At 43.7% G+C, this 25,099-nt stretch overlaps 1 protein-coding gene across 3 annotated transcripts in view; it reads left to right on the forward strand.

Annotated features, from left to right (window-relative positions):
• The window catches only part of IMPACT (impact RWD domain protein), a 53,857-nt gene extending 30,760 nt beyond the window's left edge, over positions 1-23,097 (forward strand). For 2 of the 3 annotated variants that reach the window (XM_029591153.1, XM_029591152.1), the window contains 5 exons: positions 2,381-2,475; positions 8,417-8,490; positions 12,300-12,390; positions 14,821-14,955; positions 16,108-22,720. In XM_029591153.1, the coding sequence (XP_029447013.1) occupies positions 2,381-2,475; positions 8,417-8,490; positions 12,300-12,390; positions 14,821-14,955; positions 16,108-16,179 (467 nt within the window). In that variant the 3' untranslated portion in view covers positions 16,180-22,720. Of the gene's footprint in view, positions 1-2,380; positions 2,476-8,416; positions 8,491-12,299; positions 12,391-14,820; positions 14,956-16,107; positions 22,721-22,762 lie in introns of those variants that run through there. The other variant, XR_003854791.1, reaches the window with a different exon arrangement.
• Positions 23,098-25,099: the final 2,002 nt, after the last annotated feature.

The raw sequence follows: 25,099 nt of genomic DNA on the forward strand, positions 1-25,099 counted from the left end.
TAAAGTGAAGGCACTATAGTACCTGCAGTCCTTATTAGCCAGAGACAAATGGTTTCAGGATATGACAAAACACAGAGGTGCACACCACACTAGCGAAAAATGTCAAAAAGCACAAATTGTGATTAGCATGTTGCATGATATGTGGCCTACTGGTTCTGGAGTGGAGAGTAACCTGAATTGCTTCTCAAGACCAGCATAATCTGCAGTCACCTACTATAGACAAATTTTATCTGTGGGTAACAGTCACTGGTTCTGGAATTTACAATATGAATTTACAATATGATGATGAATTTACAATATGATGATAAATTGTTGCGTTCTCAAGCTACATTAACATGTAGCTAGTCAAGCCACTTAATTATGATTAGTAAAAAGCCTGCCAGTCAAAGGGGGCATTAACAAGTGAACAGCCCCCACTGACAGATATGAACATCCCAACACGTGTTTCGACCATGCAAGATAACTTTTTTTTTTTTTTGGCTTCCAGCCAGTTTAAATTGAGCTGGGCCAGGGATCTGGCAACAGGAGCCTTCATTCACAACTACTCAGGGTTATTTCCCTCTATTTTATATCCCCTTTCCAACTTACCTGGTCCAGTCAGTGCCACGGTATTTATTTATTCATTTAAAATCTCGTATTAATCGCATCTCAAACCATACAAAGTTGCCCAATGTGATTTACTATAAAATCACATACAAAAATCAGTATAGTAGACTGCTTTGGGGGGGGGGGGGAATAGTGTCAGTTTTTAAAGTTTGAGTCACTGAAGGTAGTTGGGTTTCTTTTTGGTGGACCCACGACAGAGAATGAATGAATATCGGGGGGGGGGGGGCAGCACAGTAATTGTTCGTACAGGGCAGCAAAAAAGCTAACACTGGCCCTGGATTTATTTTTACATATGTATGTGAGATGATGGCCTGACTTAACTATAATGTGACAAGGGAAAAGATGTTCAAACATCAGATAACTTTTAAAATTAAAGCAAATATGGGCTAAATAGATCTTCAGTGCTACAGGCACAACTAAAATAGTGGAGTGGTAGTGTTAATACATAAGAATGTGTTGTTTTAAGTTGGAGAAATCAGTAGTGGATTCCAAAGGTAGATATATTGCTGGGGACCCTATTTTGATAATTTGATTATCCTTGCATCTGTTTATGTACCCGGTCAATATGACAATGATTTCTTTACTACATTGATAGCTCAGATTATATCTTTGAGCAAATATCCAAATATATTAGGAGGGGATCTAAACTGTATTGTTGTCCTTACAATTGCTCTTCTTTCTGTACTTCTCCTGGATCTTCCCATTCAACCAGTTCCTCATTAAGGTAACTCCACCGTCTTAACAAAGTTAGTACTCTTGAAATCCAGGACCTTGACATTTGTGTAACCCCCTCCCTGCCTTTGCTCTTGTGTTAATTCGCAACTCTGGTGATGACTGAATCTCAGGTGACCACATGTCGTGACATTGCAAAATCTTTCTTCATTTGCAAGTATCAGATCCAGCACAAGAGAGAAGAGATTGAGTGAGGAAGGGGAGGGGAGAGGAGAAGAGTGAATGGAAGTGAAGGGAAAGGAGGAGCAGAGGGAGTGGATGGGAGTGAATGAGGGAAGGGAGGGTAACAAGGGGAGGGATTGAGAGGGAAGGGAGAGGATGGAGGGAGTAAGAAGGAAGGGGAGGGGATGAGAGTGAAGAGAGGGTAGGAGGGAGTGGAATACCCACGCCCCTCTACCCCCACATACACACCCGTACCTACCTTGGGGCAGATGAAGGGGAAGACGAGAGCAGAGTTCCCAGGGGTGTGTCAGGTTGGCAATTTCTCAGAAGTTGGCAATTTCTCAGAAGTAATAGAAATATTACTGGCATTTTATCTGCTACACCTCCCTTTTTATAGCATTTTAAATCATCCAAAGGGCCAGACATATCCTCACACACCCCCCCCCCCCCACCTCCTGCTCAGCAGAAAGGAGATCTCCCTCATCCACCCATACCATCCTGCTTGGTGACTTGAAACGTCCAATGTGGCCCGTCTCTTGAAAAGTTTGTGGACCCCCGTTCTGCAGGATGCAGATTTGCACTTTTCTTTTTCAGTTGCACCAATATTTGTTGTAAACTAGGACTCTTGCTTAGACATGGGTCTGTATGTTTTAATTTAGGGCTTAACATTCTGCTTGTTAATGTTTTATTATTTCTTTGATGATCTAATTTCCCTTTTGGAAAGCTAAGAGCTAATATTTTTTTAACAGAATTTGTAGTTTCAGTTGCAAACGCAGTTCCAGCCTCTCTAGAGCTTTAGCAATCTCCTGCATCTTGTGTTTTTACTGTGGTAACAGTTTGAAGAACCCGCATGACAATGTTTTTTGTCTTAAATTGGTAGATGAAGAGCTTCCACCAGTTCAGCACGGTGAACCAATCACAGATCGTAGAAGCACTTTCCAGGCTCACCTGGCTCCCGTGGTTACTGCCCAGCAGGTTAGTATGTATTCAATGCTGGCAACATAGTTTTTTGTGGGGCGAGGGGAGGGTGCATAATAAGTCCATTATTTCATACTTCTCTCTCTTTTGTTTCTTCTTGCTTTCTTGGAGAAAAAAAGAGAGACATCTTGTCCGCACCTCCGATTGGAAATATAACTGCCAGGCTCTTCTTTTATCATGTTTTGCTTTGTGCATTAGTTGAGGAGACATTGTCTGTTTACACTCCAGATAGGGCAAGCACTTTAATCTGCATCACCCATTTTGTTAGAATATAGCATTAAGGACCAGTGGTCAGGTGTTTAAGTGCTGTGGGATGCCATGCAGAACGTCCCCAGTTCAGTCCTCAAGTCGGGTCTTCTGCTTCATGGGTTGACTGGCACTTCGGACAAACAAGCGAAGGCTTTAATATACTGGCACAAGCTTACTTTAAGCCAATTCCAGATTTCCGGGTCCATACGTATTCTCTGCATAGAGGTTTTCTTCTTGTGTATAAATGCTTTCTGTGGAGAGGGTAAAACGTAGGAACATTATACATGACAGCAGATGAACACCATATAGCCCATCCAGTCTATCCATCCACATCTGTTCAGCTTTATAGTCCCTTCTCCCTCCAAGATCCTCTCTCTGTTTGTCCCGTGTGTTCTTGAATTCTGACATGGTCATTGTCTCCATCACCTCCATAGCGAGACTGTTTTGTGTCTCCACCATCCTTTAGGTAAATAAATCTTTCCTTCAGTTACTTCTGAGTCCTACCCCCTTTCACCCTTATTCCATGTCCCCTCATTCTAGGGCCTCCATTCTGTTGAGAGGTCCACCTCGTATACATTTATTCCTTTGAAACACTTGAATGTTCTCTGTCATGTAGCCTTTTTTCCTCCTAAAATAAGAGGTATGATGCTGGGTTTTTGTGGTCCTAGCACCAACTCTGTGGATTTTAAAAACAGCGGTCAGCTGTATGGTGAACTGGAGCTAACTCAGAGGCCTAGGGAACATAATTGTCTATTGCTGCAAAGGGAAATAACCAAAATCAACCTTTTCTCCTCCGCGACCATCAGACTACCCCATTCACAACATTTTCTGGATTCATTAGAAGACCAAAACTCAAATCTTCAACCCTAGCATTTCTTAATCAATCATACACAATGACTTGTATTTCAAAATTATCAAAATTTTTATTCTTCTGAGGTACGAGCTGTCAACAGTAAAAATCACAAAAGGATGAGTCACATGACTGCACATCAGAAATAGCAGCAACAAAAAAAAAACCACACACACTACTCTTCTTCCAGCAGTGCATTAAGATCAGTACCTATGTACAATAGTCATTCTACACCACAATGTCATCAGGACTCCTACAGATTCACTGAATTCTTCACGGGAGGACATTTCCAGAGAGTCAAGGGGTCTTCCATAATGTTGCTAGAGTCTATGTCGCCTCCTAGGTTCCACATCTCATGAGACAAATACCTAGGAGCATTCCCTCAGTACAACCCCATCCATGGCAACAAAGGCCCTTTTGGACTAGAATAACCAGCAGGTCCACCAGGATTCCCAGAATCAATTCAAGTCTTTCCCTCTGAATCACACTGCAGAATCGCACAATCCCAATTAGTACTCAGGTTTATATTTGCAGACAGCATACTCCCCACTAGAGAGGTCATTTCTCCACACGCTTACTTAAAGGAATAAGCAAAAAAGTGCTATCTTATTCTACAAGACCATAATCCCAACACAACCAAAAGTAGAAGTTAAGTGAAAATTTGAGGGAAAAGTTAAGGACACATTACTAGTGACTTAGAGACTAGAATTTAGAGCCTGGGCTACCCATGTTTAGATTTTTAATCCTGTCTCCATATGCTTTATTAAGACCATTGACCATTTGAGTAGCTGGCCTCTGGAAGGACTCTATTTGGTTTATATCCTTTTGAAGGTGTGATCTCCAGAATTTACACAATACTCCAAGCAATGTCTCACCAGACGCTAATATAGAGGCAATATTAACTCCTTTTTCTGATGGCTGTTCCTCTCCCTGTGCACCCAAGCATCTTTGACTTTTGCTGTCACCTTGTCTGCCTGTTTCTCCACCTTAGGTTATCAGATATGATCACCCCCTAGATCCCACTGTCTTGCTTTGTGCACACAACTTTAACACTGATGCTGTTTTGCTCCATTTGGTTTTTGCAACCCAAAAACATGACCCTGCATTTTTTAGCATTTAATTTTAGCTGCCAGATTATAGACCAAGGTTTCTTAACCCGGTTCTCGGGACACACCCAGCCCGACTGGTTTTCAGGATATCCACAGTGAATATGCATGAGTTTGATTTGTCTACAGTGGAAGTAGTGATTGTAAATCTATCTCATGCATGATCATTGTGGATATCCTGAAAACCTGACTGGTAGGTGTGTTCCACTGCTCTCGACCTGGGTTGACTCTAGGGTAAATGGTGCCCTGGGTGAAAATTGTTGATGGTGCCCCCCCTCCCCCCCCCCCAGACATTCTCTCCCCTTCCCTCTTAGCTTCGTCTCTCCCCCTCTGTCCCTCTCCCAGCATTATTCCCATTTCTTCCTCCATCCATTCTTCCTTTCACCTCCCTCCCTCCATTCTCCCCTCCTTTCAATATTCTCTCATCCTTCTCCCTCCAGGCATTCCCACACCCTTTTTCCCCTCTCTTCAAGCATTCTCTCCCAGCAGTCTCTTCTCTCTCCCTCCAGGCATTCTACCCCCCCTCCATCTTGCCCATTCAGCCTGGCTGCCCTACTCCTCACTCGTGGCCAGTGCCCCTCCTCACGCATGGCCAGTACTCCTGTCCTAGATCCAGAGCTGTTTTAATCACTTATGGGGCCCTCGACAAACTTTCATTAATAGTCCCTCTTTCGTTGTTTCCAGATTGACCCTTATACAGCCCCATCTCACACCATCCACTCATACCCCCAGCCAATTGTGATGCCCCTCTCTCCAGAAGCTCTGCTCTCCCTCCACAATCTCTGAATCCCTACACTCCCCCTCTTCTCCACAATCCAAGTACTGTTATCCCCCTCACCCAGTCTTCCAGTCTCTGCTTCCAGCCATTCTCCAAGACCCCACTCTTCCCTTCCTTCACCAAGAGCTTCAAGCAAGCCTCTTCCTGAGATTTGGTAAAAAAAATTCCCACAACAGATGGGGATTTCTTTTAAAGAATTTAACCTACTTGGAAAATGTGAATGACTCTTAGATCAATATAAAAAGTTTTTGTCTGACAAACTTTGGAGATAGGCAGAGGAAGCAGGAGGTTTACATTTTGCCCCTGCTTCCTAGCTACATTTTGTCCGGGCAGATTGTTGCCTGAGAAAAATGTACAGGCACAAAAAGGCAGCACTGTGGGTGTTCTCAGGGTATCATTGCCTGGTCAAAGTAACCCGAGTAAATAGCAGTCTTAAAGTTGCCCGAGTAAATTTAGGGCAGGTATTCACCGGGTGTGTCTTCAGGCTGAATATCCAGATAAAGTTACCCAAAGTTGCCCAAATAAATTTTACCCAAACATGGCTGACTGAATACTGACCTCTATGAAATTATACACAGCCACATGCACACACATAACCGAGCAACCCAAAAAACCTTTGCAGTTAACTTGGACCCAGCAGCATGTTCATGGGTTATCCCCTGTCCTGCTGCTCAAGAAACTTTTGTAGAGCCACAGGTGGACCCAGCGCCTCTTCTCTTTGTTCTGCACCTAGGAACAGTAGTGAACTGCACAGCCATGGATAAAGAGGAAAGATGTCCAAGCCAGCAGAGAAGAGCATCCAGATCTGTCGCCTTAGAGATGCAGAGGCACATGAGCATGCCTCGATTTCAATGCTGCTGACTTGGCAACACCTGTGCCTTTACATTGGTGGACACTCTGCAGCTAGTATTTGCATGAGTTGCCTCTCCTGAACCAGGTCCATGCTTAAAGCCCCTCGTCTCCTGGTGCCTCTGGTGACGGCCCAGCTCACCCTACCCAAAGACCACCCCTGTCTTGACCATTCCTTAAGCGTTACTAGCTCCCTCGTGTTTTCCACACCACCTAGGTTGTCTTCCCTGTTGGAGAGTTTGGTCAGACTGTGATGCTGCCAGAACCTCCCTAAGTTCCCTTAATAGCCTCAGATATATCCCATTTGACTCCTTTGCTTTATCTATTTTTAGATTTGATAGCTCCTCATGAACACAATCTTCTTCCATTCCTATTGTGACAGTCTTCTGGGTTCCTATTGCAAGGCCTTCCTGCTTGAACAAGAGAAATATTTGTTAAGGAGTTCTGCTTTCTCCTCATCAGCCTCCCTTTCACCTTTAAGTCTTACAATTCCTCTTATTCATTTCCTCCTGTCACTAACATATCTTTAAAAAAAAAAAAAAAAGTCGTATCCTTCTCTCTTACCGTATTAGCTATTTTTTCTTTCGTGTGTGCCTTCACTTTCCCAGTTTCTCTTAGCTTTTCCAGATATTGTTACCTGTCTTCTTTCTGCGATCTCTTGTATTTTATGAACGCTAGCCTTTTTTTCCCTTACCGTTCAGCCACTTCTTTAGAAAACCATAGAGGCCTCTTTTTCCTCTTACCTTTATTTACTTCCATAACAAATTGTTTGCTGCCTTTATATTATCTTTCAGGTTTGCCCATTGCTCTTCTACTTCCCATAGCTTATCCCTTCCAGTTAATGGCTCCTTGAGGTACTCCCGTCTTAATAAAGTTAGTTTTTCTGAAACCAGGATCCTTGACTTTGAATGAACGGCCACTACCTGTGCTCTAACAGTGAAGCATAATATCCAGTGATCATTGGATCCCAAATGATCCCCACCGCTATGACTTCAGAAATTTGTAATCTCAGGTCCGGTATCATCCCATCATATGTCAGTCCTGTTACCAGTTGCTGGAATGGTTCTTTTTGCGGACAATACAGTATCTCCCTGCTTCTAGATCGGTGGTTCTCAACCCAGTCGTTGGAACACACCCAACTCGTCTGGTTTTCAGGATATCTACAATGAATATGCAAAAGATAGATTTGCATACACTGCCTCCCTTGCAAGCATATTCATTGTGGATATCCTGAAAACCTGACTGGCTAGATGTGTCCTGAGCACTGGGTTGAGAAACCACTGTTCTAGATGACAGTGCAACCAGGATATCCCAATCAACATCCAGCAGATCAAAATCGCCTAGCAATAGCACCTCCCCCTTTCGTAGAAAGGATGCAAATGTCGTCAGTGAAATCTCTATCCATTTCTTCTACCTGTGATGGAGGTCTGAATATCACACCAGCATAAATGGATGTTTCATTCCCTCTTTCTAGATTAATTCACAGTGCTGCTTCCTTATCTCATACGCCCCACAATTTTGTTACTTTAATGCTTTTATATATAATACTAGCCGTTAAGCCCGTAACAACGGGCTACATTTAAAAAAAATTTTTCGGTCCATTTCCTTCCCTCTCCCTCCCCCCTCTATTCTCCCTCTCCTCCCTCCCCTCACTTACTCCCTCTCTCTAAATCCCCTCCCCTTTCAGCTCATCCACAACCGGCAGACAGGGGGGTGTCCTTCCCTCGCGCGCGTCGCCACCGCTACTGCTCCTCCCTCCCTCGTGCGCGTTGTCGCTGCTACTGCTCCTCCCTCCCTCACGTGTGTCGCCGCCACCGCCGCTACTGCTCCTCCCTCCCTCGCGCGCGTCACCGCCGCTCCTGCTCCTCCCGCTCCTGCTTGTCGCTGTCGCCGCTCCTGCTCGTTGCTGTTGCCGCCACCGCTTCTGCTCCTCCCAGCACCATTTTTTTTTCGGGCACGCTCCGCTCTGGCCGACGTGCTCGCCCGCGCATGCGTGGTAGAGCTGCTCTCTACTGCGCATTTGCGGCACGTCGGTCAGGGCTCCCTTATCTAGTAGAGATGCTGCATATTGAGAACTTAACTGAAATTTTCATTTTTTTTTCTAAGGTGAAAATGGTCCTTGCTAAATTATATGAGAATAAGAAAATTGCAAGTGCTACCCACAACATCTATGCATACAGGTGAGTGATAAACAGGTAATAAATCTTGAAAAGCCATAGGAGATGAGACGACCTAAATATCTCTGCCCTAGAGGAGAGGTAGAAAAATAGAGACATTCAAGTATCTCAAAGGTATAAATCAGGCACAGGAAGGGAACCTTTTTCAGAAGAAAGAATGCTTTCAAACAATGCTTCCCAAACCTGTCTTGGGGGGGGGGGGGGGGGGGTGGAGCCTCAGCCAATCAGGTTTTCAGGATATCTATACTACCTCCATTGCATGCAGATTTATCTGATGCATATTCATTGTGGATATCCTGAAAACCTGACTGGCTGGGGTCCCCTAAAGCAGGTTTGGGAACCACTGCTCTAGAACAAGAATTCATGGCATGAAACTCCAAGGAGGTAAACTCGGAAGCAGCACTGGGAAAATATTTTTTCATTGACAGGGCTGGTGATGGAGACAAAACCAATAACAATTCAAGAAAGCCTGGAATAAGCACAGAGGATCCCTGGGTTCTAGAGCATTGCAACAAGAATGTAACTGGGCACCTTAGATGGGCTTGATGTTATGTATCTGCTGTCATTTTCTCGGTTTCGTATGAATACTGTTTTTAAGCTAATGAAAACCCAACCAAAGGAAAGCAAAAATAAATAAATAAATAAATGTAGTCACTACTGTCTGAATGTATTTTTAAGCTGCAGTCAGGAGCAGTAGGGTTATTAGTTACAGCAGTGCACCAGCACCATCAACTTGAAATAAGTGTGCGGTGCACCACCAAACTGAGCCTGTCAGAGTCTGACAGCCACGCAAACTCATAATACCCTCCAGCGCTTCAAAACTCCTTCACCTCTGCTATGTATAAACAGCTGCTCCAGGTGCTACTTTTTATCATATTTATGTTTATTGTTGTGTTTTAGGCCTATGGAATTTTTTTATGTTTAATCTGTTTATTCAGGATTTTTTTTTAAAGTCAATTAACTGGCTTTGTTTCTACAACTCTGCCAGGATCCTGGAGCTGGGAAATTTCCTTAGCAGTGCTGCCCTATTCCAACTTCCCAGGAGTTAGGGAGCAAAGTTAAATTGCCCCTAGAAAGGGGGAACATAGAAATGTTATTACTCCTAATTCAAGGGCTGATTTCTTTCTTTTTCCTCTGCAAGCTGCAGTCACTGGGCAGGGAATAATCTGACAAACAAGCACTTCTCCTATTAAGTTTTGCCTTTCTTTTATAACAACCCTCCCCATAACCTTTTTCTTTCCTATGAGTCCTTTATCTGCAGCCCCCTTTATTTTGATACTTTGTTTTCTACTGCTGAAGCTTTTGAAATAGGAAGACTGCTTTGAACTTCAAGGCAACAACACAACTACAGATTCTTGGGGAGAGCTAAGGAAAAAAAAGTTTAATTTATCCTTAGGGCTTCTTGGTTATATTTTGCATTATGAGTTTGCATGGCTGTCAGACTCTGACAGGCTCAGTTTGGTGGTGCACTGCACACTTTTTTTTTTTCAAGTTGATGGTGCTGGTGCACTGCTGTAACTAATAAACCTACTGCTCCTGACTGCAACTTAAAAATTCATTCAGACAGTAGTGACTATATTTATTTATTTTGCTTTCTCTATATTTTCCTAGATATTGATATTGCTGCATTAAATTGCTGTGTGTTTGCTTAAGCAAAAAAAAACAAAACAAAACAAAAAAATAAGGGAGTGGGTTCCTCAGCTTTGGGCAGGTGACTAATAGTGTATTGCAGGGGGCAATCAAGTCTTCAGTCTGCTTTGAACTTCAAGGAGACAGCTCAACTACAGATTCTTGGGGAGAACGAAGGAAAAAGCTTAACTTACAGCCCGATACTGTAAAATCGCGGGAGAGCGGACGAACGCCCGCTCTCCCGGCGCACGCACCGGCCCTTCGCCGGTGCGAGCTATCCAGTATGCTCCAGCATGCAAATTAGGCGACGCCTGGAGCGGCGGCTGTCAGCGGGTTTGACAGCCGACGCTCAATTTTGCCGGCGTCGGTTCTCGAGCCCGCTGACAGCCACGGGCTCGGAAACCAGACGCCGGCAAAATTGAGCGTCCGGTTTTCGGCCCGACAGCCGCGGGCCGAATTCAAATTTATTTTTTTTTTACTTTTTTTTACTTTTGGGGACCTCCGACTTAATATCGCTATGATATTAAGTCGGAGGGTGCACAGAAAAGCAGTTTTTACTGCTTTTCTGTGCACTTTCCTGGCGCCGGAAGAAATTGGCGCCGACCCAAAGGTCGGCGCTAATTTCTTAGAGTAAAATGTGCGGCTTGGCTGCACATTTTACTTACTGGATCCCGCACGCATACCTAATAGGGCCCTCAACATGCATTTGCATGTTGAGGGCGCTATTAGGTGCCGCGGGTGGGCCGCGTGTTTTCCTCCCCTTACTGAATAAGGGGTAAGGGAAAACACGCGTCCAGAGCAGGCTGACAGTGCGCTCCGACGGAGCACACTTTACTGTATCGACCTGTTAGCTAGCCAATCTGGGGGAGGTGTTTTCAAAATCAATAGCAGATACAGTGTCCAGTGAACAGCCCTGGCCAAGTGTTAACTGTTTAATGCTATTCAGATAGTCAAAGCGATCAAAGAAGAAAGCAAAGACTCTAAAGTTGATATTATCATCCATCTGGGAACAAACGACCTTGCTAGAAACAGCATCCAAGCGGTACCGAGAGATTTCCAGTCTCTAGCGAAGCAGATTAGTCACATGGTGACAACCATTGCCTTTTCAGAAGTGTTACCTGTTCATGGAAAGGGGAAGGAGAGGCTAAGCCATATTGATAACTTCAATGTATGGCTCAAATCCTGGTGTAAGGAACACAGTTTTGGATATATTGGGGGCTGGGGCCATGTATGGAATAATAAAAAGCTCTTTGTCAAAGATGGCTTACATCTATCTGTTACAGAAACCACGCCTTATGAGGCAACACACTATTGCAAATATAAAAATATAGACGTATTTGCCAACTTTATCAATTCATATAAATAATTTTTTTAAATAGTTTTATGGGACCATCATATAACCCCTTAGTTCATATCTTTTAGAAAATGACTTATGTTCTATTGATAAATCACAGGGGCACATGTATAATTATAGGTCCATTTTAAGACATTTTTAAAACGTTTTTCAATACCATAAATTGTAAAAAGTGCACTACTTCCCAATTTTTGTGATTTACTTCGGGCCCAACACGGTACCATGTTTCGCAAACTGCTGCTTCAGCCGAAGTATTTACAATCCCGTCTTAATTTTTTAGATAACTGGACAGCATTTCTCTTTCATGGCGTCTCTGCTTTTCAACGCTCAAGTCTATGGAGCTTACTTAGCCAGGTTTTTTAAATTTCACGCACCGGGTGATTTCTACCCTTATTCAATAAGGGGCTGATTTTAAATTTTACGCGCGCGGGGTACATTTGTGCGCGCTACCCGGCGCGCACAAATGTACACCCGATTTTATAACATGCGTGCGCTGCCGGAGCGGCCTCGGAGGGAACGGAGCAGCCTCGGAGGGAACAGAGGTAGGCTGCGCGGCTCGGCGCGTGCCAGCTACACGAAATCAGTAGCCTTGCGCGCGCCGATCCAGGATTTTAGCAGATACGCACGGCTACGCGCGTATCTACTAAAATCCAGCGTACTTTTGTTTGCGCCTGATGCGCCTACAAAAGTACGCGAGGGCGCCCTTTTTGTAAATCTACCCCGATGTGTTCAGTATATTTTCCATATCCTGTTCGGCTCCAAGCCACAGATTTTGTGTTTTTCTCACAGTACTGATTATGCTGTGTAACCCTATTGCATCTGTTTCCAGAATATACTGTGAAGATAAACAAACATTCTTACAAGATTGTGAAGATGATGGTGAGACAGCAGCAGGCGGACGTCTCCTTCATCTTATGCAGGTGAAAGCATATGTTTTTAAACCCATGTGAGAGCCCGTGGGCAGTTCTTGCCTCCCACCAGCAGGGGCCCTCAGTGGGCTTTGTATACTGCTGCCTAGTCCTCCAGGCGGTATGGCTTTGAGGTCCTGCTGGTGGTCATGTTCTTCTGGCAATGCCAGAGTTATAAGTGTCTTGCCTCAGCTGGGTTCTGGTTGGTCTTAGATCCTAGCGCTAATTGTGGTCCGTAATGTATCTCAGCTATAATCTTGTGTGGCCCTTAATCCGTGGCTTTTTTTTACCTTGTTCTGTTCTTATTGGTTTGCTTGTTTGTGGCCTTAATATAAGGCCTTCTTGCCTTAGTTTATTTTGTCCTGTTCTTGTCTGTCTGATCCTGATCTTAAGCTTGTCTTGCACGCCTGGTCACTTGTCTGTTTTCGTGGGCACCTTTCTGGTTCTTGTTTTGTCACTGCAGCTCAGCCTTTTTTTAGTGGGTGCCCTTGCCGTTGCTGTGTGCACCTTTATTTTAAATCCTGCCAGCCACCAGCACCTGAGGGCTTAACCAGAAGGGAAGATGGCCATGACAGGCAGAAGAATATCAGTTCCTGTCCTGCTATAACTATCACTAAAATATATATATATTGTACATGAGCTTTAGAGACCTCAGATACTGTTTTGCACTGATCCCTTTGTCTCGTGTGTCCCACATGTTCAAATAAGTACTTTTCTCCAGTTTTTATAAACTTCTTATATATTTAATCCATGTATATCTTTCCATCAAGGTGGATTGAGCCACTTGAATACATGGCATCGCCATCATGGTGGAGTAAGGAAACAGATTGGAAGGGCCACTGGGCCACTTGGATATTTGCAACTGTGGCAGCCAGTGTGGGAATGAGGAGAAAGGAGCAGCGGAGGGGGCTGAGGGGTAAAGCAACAGCCACATGGAGGAAGGAGAGGATAAGCTGAGGAAAAAAGCAATCCCAGCCACATGGAGGAAGGAGAGGATAAGCTGAGGAAAAAAGCAATCCCAGCCACATGGAGGAAGGAGAGGATAATGTGGCAATCCCAGCCACATGGAGGAAGGAGAGGATAAGCTGAGGAAAAAAGCAGGAAGGACTCAAGAAAGAGAGAAGAAAGAACTTAAGACATGGGAGCCAACAACCAGAAGATGATAAAGGGACAAGGGGGAAAGAGCCTGAGGAGTTGTAGCAGGACAGGGGAAGGACAGAGGAGCTTAACGAGGGTAAGGGAGAAAGAGGAAGAGCCCATAGACAGTGGTAGGGGAAAGAACCCAAGAAGTGGTGACAACAGACACAAAGGAGACCAGAAGTGAGAGGAAGATGGAGGGGGAGAGCCTAAAGAACGGACGTAAGAAGTAGGGGGAAGGAATGCCTGAGGCGTGGCAGCATTTGGTGAGCATGAGCCTGGCGATGGTGATAGGAGGTGGGAGGAGGAGGAGCACTGGCAGGAGTTAGTAGGAGGTTAAACCCAAGAAGTGATGGAAGGTAGTGGGGGAGAATGAAGTTGATGAATGTGGCATGGAGTAGTGGGAGAAGGAAGTAAAGAACAGAGGTGGAGAAAAGCGCAGATGGAGAATCACATCTACTGACACTGTAAAAGTTAGCTGTGTTTAATCCCTGGGAAGTGTGGAAAACGGGAGGAAGGATGAAGAAGACTGGGAATAGTGCATTTTGCTATTTGTTAAATTTATGACTAGAAAACAAGCATTCAGTGTCATTACTCAATAAGTGGCATCACTGCAGTGCTTTGGATATGGTGACGGAGTGTGAGAGGAGGAAAGCTTAGCCAAATTATGTCTAATCCCCTTTCCCAGTGGTTAGCAGATTTCTGGATATGGACGTATGGAATTTAGGCTGTAGGGGTGGCATTATAATGCACTGTGAATAAACTCATTTTCCAGGAGCGTGACTTCCGATGACAATTAAATGGTGTCACTTAAGTCAAGGTCAAATGTAAATTCTGAGCCTTGTCTAAGGATGCTCCCTTGGTCTTGTGGCTGGGATTGAGAACCTTGTTGGCCCAGCCCATTGACTGGGACACATTCACATTATGACCATGGCCAAAACAAGATTAAACCTGTTAAAAATAAATAAATAAATATATTAACAGTGCTTATCACTGGTATGCTGCTCTGCAGGTTTGTGCATGTATCTACTGTGATTGGAAATCAGTGTTTCTGCATGGAGCACCAAATGAAGGTTGCCATCAAGCTCCCACCACCTCTATAATGGGGCATTACTGTACATGTCGCCTGAGACAGAGTTGCATCTCTTCCCAGTTAGATTATATTGATGCATTATGTATCCACTATCTTTTGAGGTTCATTCAACACCTGCAAAATGCTTCTGGGTGCTGCCTGTGAGCAGTGTGGGATCCATGCATTCTTCTGCACTCACAGTAATATCGAATGTCGTTTTGTTCATGGAACAGATTTTGGATGCACGCAACGTCTTGGTGGTAGTCTCTCGCTGGTATGGAGGTATTCTGCTTGGCCCAGATCGCTTCAAACACATCAACAACAGTGCCCGAAACATTTTAGTGGAACACAACTACACAAATTCAACTGTAAGCTCTTAATGACATTATGCGTGTTCCAGAACTGTCAGAAAAGAACTTTTATTGCCTCCATATAATGTTTTTTAATTTGAGAGATGTAGTAACAGAATCATAATTGGTGTTCTTGCATTATAATTTTTCTATTTCATTTTTATTTATTTTTTTTTCATGTAAATACCTGGTTTTTCATATTTATATTTTTATTTAAAATACAACTTAATAGCTGTACTTTTTCTGGTTGGTCCTCGCACATAAGAATCTATTCACACTCGAGGGGGGGGGGAATTACATTAGAAGAAGAAATTCCATATTGGGGATTGGCTTTCTTACTTTGTGCCCCCTGAGAAAAAGCCATCTCAAAACGTGGAGAAGCCTCAGGGGAGTGCAGGATTGGTAGCAGTGAACGGCCTTTCTATGGTTGCATACTTGGAACCCTGGCTGTCTTTTTATGAAGCTGTGACCTGTCTCTCATCAGAATAAGGATTTCAAATTTGTTTTTATTTTTTATGAACTTTTCATTCTTTTGTAGATTTATTTTAAAGATTGCAAGTCTGCATTTTTTTTTTAAAGACATCACATTTGTAAAGCAGTTCCATATATGTCTGACTGGGTTAAAATTCATTCCTCCCGCTGGCAGATTGAACAAAATTTAGCTAATTGATTATTTCATGATTATAGAAGTAAATCCCCAAATGTACCTAGAAAATCCAGCTGAATTTTTATATCTGTTTAGAGCAGTTTTTTCTTGCATTTCAAATCTCTGTACTTGATTTGTTATAGACTTTTGGCAGTAGTGGGACTTTTCCTAAACTAGTGTACAGCGAAAGCAGCTTAACTAAATTTACTAAGCATGCTCCAACCATTTCTTTTTATAGATTCCCCCACCTCTGTGTGCCATATGCATGCTTACTTGGCGTCACCTTACACTCTTCCATCTCCCGTTTTCACACTTGAGCCCTCTGAGAAATCGTGTTGCTTCTTGGCCTGCAACGTTAAAAAATCCATTCTTCCTCATCAATCCCTGCTGCCAAAACCTTCATCCATGCCCTCATCTGTTTATCCTTGATATAACTATCATCTTTCCTGATGGAATGTTTGCAGTAACTAAAAATATACCACAGAAGGAAACTGTAAAGCTGATTTGAAGTATTTTTCTTTTAGGAGGAATCTGCCAAGCAAATGAGAAAGAACAAAAAAGTGAAAAAGGATAACAAGAAGAAGAACGAACATTGATTTGTGTGAAATATTATACGAATGTTTTGTGCTAGTCATGCCCCCATTGCTTGACGGTAGCATTTCGGATCCAGGAACCCTGAACTAATGGAGTTAGGGTATATCGTAGAAATGGGGCACTCACCCCTGATGGTGAGGGGCTAGGCAAGCAATTCCTACAGCTTGCAACATAAAGATGGTAATAAAAGATAGCCTTGGAGAATGTTTCCAGCAGAGACCTTCTGTCTTAGCTGTAAGTGGGTTAGGGGTGATTATTATAAATTGCCAGGGGAAGAGGTTAAAAATCCACTTCTGCTAAAAATCTATTGTATAGCATTTGTTCACTATATATTGCATTACTGTACCTCTTTTAAGTGTGTTAGTAAGCAGTAATGGCAATATGCACCTGAGATAGTATGTTGATGTGGGTGCTACAGATTGATGTTGTCATTCATACTTCCTAAACCCATTTATTCAGTTCCCAAGATCTCTTAATTAGAAATCTGATCAGGGCTGATGTCTCTAAGTTAAGGACGTTAATGCAAAAAAAACCAAAACACCAACAACACTTATTTTTATATTTATTTTGGGATGGGGGCAGTTCTGGCACACCCCTACATGTTCACGGTTGCATCTGCTGATATTTATTATTTAGAGAGGGCAGTGAAACCTAGTGTTGTTAGAGACTGCATAATTGTGAAACATGAACTTAGTGTTACTTGTCTTCTCAATCACTTGTGCAACCTTGAGCAGCTCACTTAGCCTGCTAATGCTCAGGGGAAAGCTGCCTTTACACAGACTGTAATATAAAGTATAAAACAATACCAAGACATTTTTCAGTTACCTGCACAAATTACTATATAATTACTTCCATCTTCCAAAGTATTTTTTAAAATGTGTTCAAAATGTTCTGTTTAGTAAACATCCTGATGATAGCATAAAATGGAGAAAAAGGAAAATTGGTTCTTACCTGCTAGTTTTTGTTCCTGAAGTACCACTGATCAGTCCAGACAAGTGGTTTTTACATCCCTACCAGCAGATGGAGGCAGAGAAAAAAAACTTTGAGGCACTGCTACATAACCGAGAGTGCCACCTGTGGTCCCTCAGTATTGATCTGTACTAAACCAACTCAACTATCCCCTGTCTTCCCAGGGCGAACGTGAAACATAGGGTTGGAGCCCCTCTGAGCTGGAGCCCCACATCAACCTCAAGGAAACCAATCAAACCTGGGCATACTATAGGCTCTGAAAATATATACACTACAAAACTTATCAGATCCTATTAACCGTAATTTGCACGGTCTTTCACAAACAACGGGCTGGGACTCTCTACTGATCAAGAACAAAAATTAAGTAAGAATCAGTTTTCCTTTCTTGTTCATATCCCATATCAGACCAGACAAGTGGGATGTACCAAAGCACCCTGACACTGGGCGGGCACCTGAAAGACCCGCTCTCAACACAAGGCAAAAATCAGCTCCTCCCCCTCCCCCACCCCCCCCCAGCGCATGAACAGCCAGTCAATAATGCCAGCAGAAAGTGTGCAGTGAAGACCATGCTGCTGCCCTGCAGATCTCCTGTAGTGACACCAACTGACACTAAGCCCAGGAAGCTGCCTGTGCTCTGGTAGAATGTGCTCGCAAGCCCTTTGGAATCTTTCAACCTTTGCAAATGTAAGCCAAAACAATAGCTTCTGTCAACCAGCAAGAAATTTTGCCCTTTGAAGCTTTGCTTTTCTGCTTTGTGCTTCCAGAAAATACTAACAAGTGATCCAATCACCGGAAACAGTTAGTGACCTTCAGGTAATGCAACAGCACCTGCCGAACATCCAACAAATGAAGCTCTTTCACCTCATGAGAAACAGAAGACCAGTTCGGAAATGCAGGAAGCTCCACCTTGGGCAAAAATGAAGGTACCAGCTCCAAAATTCGCTTAACTGAACAAATTGCCACCAGAAATATTGCTTTCAAGGTGAGGTCCTTTAGTGACACTCATCATAACGGTTCAAATGGAAGCCCACATAGCATTTGAAGCACCAGATTCAAACTCCACGCCAAACACATCCTGTAAACCGGTGGATGCAAATGCTTGGCCCCTTTCAAAATCAGACTACATCCAGATGAGACGCCAAAGTCCTCCCTTGTTGCTCGCCTCTAAGACAACCCAAAGCCGCCACCTGCACGTGAAGGGAATTATATGCCAGACCCTTAGACAAGACCTGCAGTAGAAAGGCTAAAACATGAGGGATATCCACGTTCAATGGGTCCAAGCTTTCTTCCCTACACCAAGCCTCAAACACTTTCCACTCTCAAACACTTTCCACATAGACGTGGACAGTCTCCTGGCCTGAAGTAAAGTAGCGATCACCAGCTCTGAGTACCCTTTTTGATCTTAGGCATTTCCTTTCAAAAGCCAAGCTGCGAGACAAAAGCAATCTGCCCAATCCAAAAAGATAGGACCTTGTTTCAACAGACCCGACAACTAACTTAGCCTGAGGGACCCACCCATGGCGAGAAGAATCAGATCTGCAAACCACGGACGTTGTGGCCACTCTAGCACCACTAGAATCGCCCTTCCTGGATGCCTCATGATACACTACAACAAGCGGCCTATTAACAGCCAAGGGGAAAACGTACAGCAGAATCCCTGCTGGCCATGGAAGAACCAGAGCGTCTATGCCCTGGGCCCGACTTCCCACCTGTGGCTGAAGTCTGCATTTTGGCATTGCTTTGCAATGTCATTAGATCCAGCTGGGGCTTGCTTCTGCGAGCTTGGATGAGGCTGAAGGCAAACTCTTCTTTGGACCACCGCAGTTACCATCCGCAGTGTCTACATTCGAAAACGTGGCATCTGCAGTGCCATGTTAACCTTCTGAAGATCTAGAATGGGCTGAAGCATGCCATCTTTCTTGAGGACCATGAAGTAAATGGAATACCTTTCTTGCCCCCTCTCCGGAGTAGGGGACAATCACGTCCAGCCTTTGCAAGCTGTAGAGTATCTCAAATGACCTCTCATTTATTTTGTGATGTGTAATAGGGCGGCATAAAGGCCTCCCTTATCGGATGAGAAAATTCTAAGGCGTAACCATTTCCTATCACTTCCAGAACTCACTACTCCGAAGTGATCTTGGCCCACTCATTGTAGAATAGGGACAACCTCCCTCCTGCCGCTTCTACCGAAGAATGGACCTGCACAACTTCATTGCAAAGCTTTTCCACCTCCAGCCAACTGATAGGAGCCATCCCTGGGAGTCCTGCGGGCATCCTGAGCTCGAGGCACTCTTGCCAGAATGAAAATGCTTCACAATCTGAAAACGGGAGCGTGGTGGAAACGTCTTCTTGATTGTTTTCTTATCCTTTGGGCAACTTTTTGCCCTTGAACTCTCCCAGGTTTCATCAACTGCTCCAGGTCCTTGCTGAAGAGTAGCTTCCCCTTAAAGGGAAGATTACAAGCTGCTACTTGGACCACAGATCTGCTGACCAATTAAGTAACCACAGAAGCCTTCTCGCTGCTACTGCAGAGACCATATTTCTGGCTGATGTCTGGGCCAGGTCATAAAGCGCATCCACCACATAGGCCACCCCGGCCTCTAGCTGCACCACCTGATTGGAATCCCTAGATTTGGGCCCCTTCTCCTGCACCTTCTGCCAGCATCAGGCTAGCACAAATCATTGCCTGGAAACTTAAAACTGAAACCTCAAACATTCTTTTCAAATGGATTTCCAGTTTGCAGTCCTGAAAATCCTTTAATGCAGCTGACCCTGCCACTGGAATAGTGGTTTTGGTGACAGGTGAGACAGTCGCATCCACCTTGGGAAGCCTCAGCAACTCCAAGGTGTCTTCTGTTAGTGGATACAACTTCACCATTGCCCTACTGACCGTCAAGCTGGCCTCCTGAGTATCCCATTCCTGGTTTATCAGTTTCTTCACCTTTTTGGGCAAAGGAAACACCTTTGACTGTCCCTGTAGGCCATCTAATACCGAATCCATCCACTCATCCGAATCTTCCTGGTTTACCTTGATACCCAGTTCCCCCATAACATGGGGAATGAAGAGCCTTAATTCCTCTTTCTGGAACTGCCACACGACCCTAGGGTTGTCCACTTCAGTCACTGGTGCTTCATCCTGGTAGACCCTATGCTTAAACTCCTGTAGGTCATCTGCTGGGTTGCCTGCTGCAAGGTGATCCCCCAAGTCATCTGTTGGATCACCACCAATCACAAATGGGTTATTTGATTCTTGACGAATTCTGTCCTTGACCTCTATCCTCTCCCTCCCCTGTGGGAGATGCCAAACCAAGGCACCAAAGTAAGGGCCCCAAACCTCCAGCCGGGCCCTTGGATTTCTTTAAGGGACCCTGCGGTTTCCTCTCCCCAGAGGTCTCTTCCCTACAGCTCCCCATTTGGCCAAGTAGGCCCTGTGGAGGAGCAACACAAAATCCATGGAGAAATCCTCTACCTCAGTGAGGTCATCCACCTCCGGGCTCTCCTCACCCCCACCTTCCAAGGGCATCTCCATTGGAGAAAGCGGAGGAGGGGAGTTCCTGGACCCTGCAGATGCTGCAGCTTGACTGCTATGTTCTTTCCTGACTCGAGCTGCATCTTCAATCCCGCCGGGAAGAACCAGCACTGGCCCTGATGAATGAGTGATCCTCTGGGCACCTGCAGTCTCCTCGGAGATTCCTTCACCTCTGAGGCACAATCCCAGCATAACGTTGCCACTGCATGCCGCAGGCCTTGCACGCTTTCGTGTGCTGCGATGCCATCAGACCTACCATGTGGCCACCACACTTCAGACACAGTCGGAACAGCCTGAGAAAGCCTTCCCCTACTCAACCCAGAACCTCCAGCAACTTCGAGCAGGCATTTGCAATGGCCTGGGCAGCTCCTGCTCCCAACATCTTTTTTTTTTTTAAAAGCCACTGATCAAAGATAAGGAAAAACAAATACTCTCCTAATGCTGACCGCCTAATGGGGAAGAAACTTTTTGAGGGAAAGAGGGAGCCAGGACCCCTGGCTATCAGACCCCTGGGATGATGTAGGCAGAAGCAGTCCAGGGATCACCAACCCCCCACTCGCCCAGCTCTACCTGAGGGATGACCCACAAAGGTACCTAGCACCTCAGGGAGCTCCAGAAGAAGATTCTGTCTATGAAAGTCCTTTCTTTTCCTTTTTTTTTTTAAACTACTCTAACAAGACTGCAGGTTTGCACATCTATCATCTGCTGGAGACAGAGAAATACTGAGGGACTGCAGGTGGCACTCAATTATGTAGCAGTGCCTCAAAGCTTTTTGTTCTGTGCCTCCATCTGCGGGTAGGAATGCAAAACCCACTTGTCTGGACTGATCTGGGGTACGAACAGGAACTGCCTATTGTAGTATTTGAACCTTTTAAAACACTTTGGGTCAAAGCTGGTATGAAAAGTGCTATCGAAACCCAACATGAGGTCCATATTCAGATACAGTCCTGCTAGCAAAGTTAACTGGATAAACCTTGGAGGTGTATTCAATAGTGAAACCACACTGTTGAATATAGCCAGCTATCTTAAAGTTAGCTGGCTTGCTATAACTCCTTGGCCTGACCAGACATAGCCGGCCAAGTCATCTGGCTAACTCTGAATATTGGAGTTAGCCAGTTAACTGAACTCCTCCCAGTTACACCCCTAACTTAGCCCTCTAACTTATTAGGAAGCTACAATTTAGCCAGATACATGCCCAAATGTTCATTTAGCCGGCTAACTTCTGAGTTAGCCGGCTAAATGCTTTTGAATATAGACCTCCTAGTTCTTTGCACTCTAGCTCAATGGGTGAGAAAAAAGTATTAAATGAGTCTGTGGCATAAAGGAAAGTGGATGTTTTCTTCTACACCAGATTAAACTTCAGAGGTGTCTTCTCTGGCCCTTATATTAAGGGAGCTAATGATTTTTAAACAAGTTTTGAAATCCAACAGTTTTAATTTACATAATAAATGTAGAACATCCATAAATGTCTCTTTCTTTTGTAAAAATTATTTAGAGTCCATGAATGGTGCTCTTTTCCCATGTTACATTTGCTGGGTTTTTATCATCATCATTATCATCATGGTTTTCTAACCATAGAAATCAAAGCGAGTTATGTATGGTGTGATATGAAATATGATGTATATATTTCTTGTGGTGCAAGAGTGAGGAAGTTTAATTTCCACATTTAGCAGTGTTACTATTTTTAAAATAATTTCTAGCCTGCCTTCAGTTACAAACCGATCTGATATTACACTTGTATGCGTGCTATACAGTTGGTAGCAATCCATGATGTAATATAAACAGAAGAACAACATCAAAATCCTGCACATTTTCACTAGCTTGCTTTCTGATTTATTAGGGAAAAATTGTTACTTGGGAACAGTGCTCTTAAGTATGCTGCCAGCAGTCTTCAGCTTCGTTGACATTTATAGATCAGATCACAGATTGATGTGGGAAAACTGGGATATAGTGGATGGCTGGGCATTTATAATGTCAAGCTTTTAAGATGACATGCATGTTTTCTGATATAGAGATGGAAATTTATACAGGGCACATAACTATATCTGACTTATTCCTTTATTTCCTTATACTTTTTTTTTTTTTAGAACAAGACGTGCACAATTTAATTCAGAAACTTCAATTATCACAATTGGAAATAAGAATGCGCTAGAGAAGTTTTATGGATAAAGATAAAATTACATAACATTCAACTGGTAAAGTCTATCCAATTGTGGCCACTTATTACAAACTGTCACAGAATAAGCTATCAACAAATAATACCATTTGTTCATCCAGGAGACAATAATGAAACTGATAGATTTTGTAAATCCTGCCCAGGGCAGTAACTTGTCACTTGTGCACTGTTAATCTTTTTAATAGCAACAGTGCCTTCCCAAGGCACATAAATAAATTCGCACATTCAAAGCCATATTTATTATTAGCATTGTGTGCAGAATGGTAAAAATTGTATCTGAAAAGGGATGTTGCTGGTTTGCTGTTGATCCCAGTTGATGGTTCCAGACGTCCGTTGGATTCTACTCTCTTTTTCCTCCCTCTGGTTAAGGATGTCATCCTTTTTTTCTCTGGCAGCTCTAGCCGAGTTCTTGTTCTTCCTTCTGGGTGCAGTGTGGGCATATAAACAGAATGAGTGGCTTTCAGCCAACATGTCTGCACACAGGCAAGAAGAAGCAAATGCCAGAAAGTAAACAGAAGATGCAGAATTTAACATTCAACTGAAAACTATGATTGGAATGTCTTAGTTGCAGGATTTAGAGAATGGGAATATACATCTTTGCTGCTTTCATAACTCTTCCAAGGTCTAAAATGTGGAAATCTACTTTATAACTCCTATCAGGAAATTATTTTTTTAAAAAGCGTGTAAAGGGAACTGTTTAAAGTCATGCCACCAAATAGCAAAATTTATATTTTGATGCAGTGTTGCCCACATCAGCCCTGGAAATTTGATCATCATTTGTGCTGTATTCCCAAAGCTGAAGACAAAAAGATGTGTAGCAAATACAAATACATTCATAAGATTAGTTTTACCTTTTGTGAGCTGTCACCTGTCTCAATTCCTACTAGTTTGACAGAGACAGGTCCCCCCCAGACAATACCAATGTAGAATGTCTTCATGGTACTGGAAATACAAACTCGTCCCACAAAGACATCTGAAATGAGAACAGAATTAAAGGAGGAGTCCACCATAAAGGACAACCACAGGCTGTGTCATAAGATCCTGAAAAAGGAGGAAACTTCTGGGTGACTCAAGCATCAGGAGAGTTGACCTGGGGGCAGGATTGGAGAGAGACAAGATTTATATGCCTGCTGGGATTCGCACCACATTCTCTTTAATATTGGAATAGGTGAAAGAGTGGATGTCAATCTACGGTGGGAACAAACGTCCAGGCTATACACCAAGTCAATGTGGACAGAACAAGTTCAAGAAATTAAGAGAAGGTCTCGGGAAGTTGCAAGGAGAAGTGGTATTTTCAGTGGTTTTACCTGTGGGTGGAAAGGGAAAAGAGAGCCTAGCTTGCAATAAGATCTTCAATGCATGGCTGAACAATTAGCCATGCTCTGAGGTATATGGAGGTATAACATTTCTTCACAAGCACTGAAAATTCTGCCTTTTCCAAACTAGTTTCAATGTGAATTACAATCGGATTAAAGTCAATTTCTTAATACAATCATCCAGCAATTAACAATCTAAAAGGAGACATGGGAAGGCATGTAAAGATATGATTTAAGGTATGGGGAGATACAATAGTGCAATTGTATTGGGGGAGGGGAGGTATCTGGTGCCATGGGAGAAAGATTATCCACGGGTGGTGGTGGCAGTCCTGAGAGTGACTTCCGGGAATTGAGGAATAATGGATGTCTATGATATTATCATCGATGCAGCTTGGTACCATTTCAGAGGTGGAATCGGAGGAAGGCCTGGTTGAATATCCAGGTCCTTCGCACTTCCTGAAGATGAAATAGGAAGTCTTGTGGCATAAGGATACCAGTATCTTGTTCCAGAGTTTAAGGATGAAACGGCTGAATGCACGAAGTCTGGTGCAGGTTAGTCTGACAGAAGTCAGACATGGGGAGGATAGAAGGGCCATTTGGGAAGTGTGAAGTTCTCTCCTGGGGGAATAGGAGAGCAGAAGCCATATTGTTAACACACCTGGAGTATACTGGAAAGATGGCCTGCATCTGAACGGGAGTAGCAGCAAGAACGTAAGTGAACAGTTCAGAATATACATTGGGCAGGAGTTTAGGGATTATTATTATTTTTTTTTTTAGCTGGCAGTTTCCTCCTCTGGGCCTCTAGCACAATCAAGAACTAGAGCTGGGGTTCTGCTGACATGAGCCTTCATTCACAATTATCTGGGGATTTATTTCCCTCTTTGCTATTCCCCCTTCCCTCTGACGTACTTTGTTTGGTCTGCAGCAACGGT

Source organism: Rhinatrema bivittatum, chromosome 2 (assembly GCF_901001135.1).
Source record: "Rhinatrema bivittatum chromosome 2, aRhiBiv1.1, whole genome shotgun sequence".
Lineage (NCBI taxonomy): Eukaryota > Metazoa > Chordata > Amphibia > Gymnophiona > Rhinatrematidae > Rhinatrema > Rhinatrema bivittatum.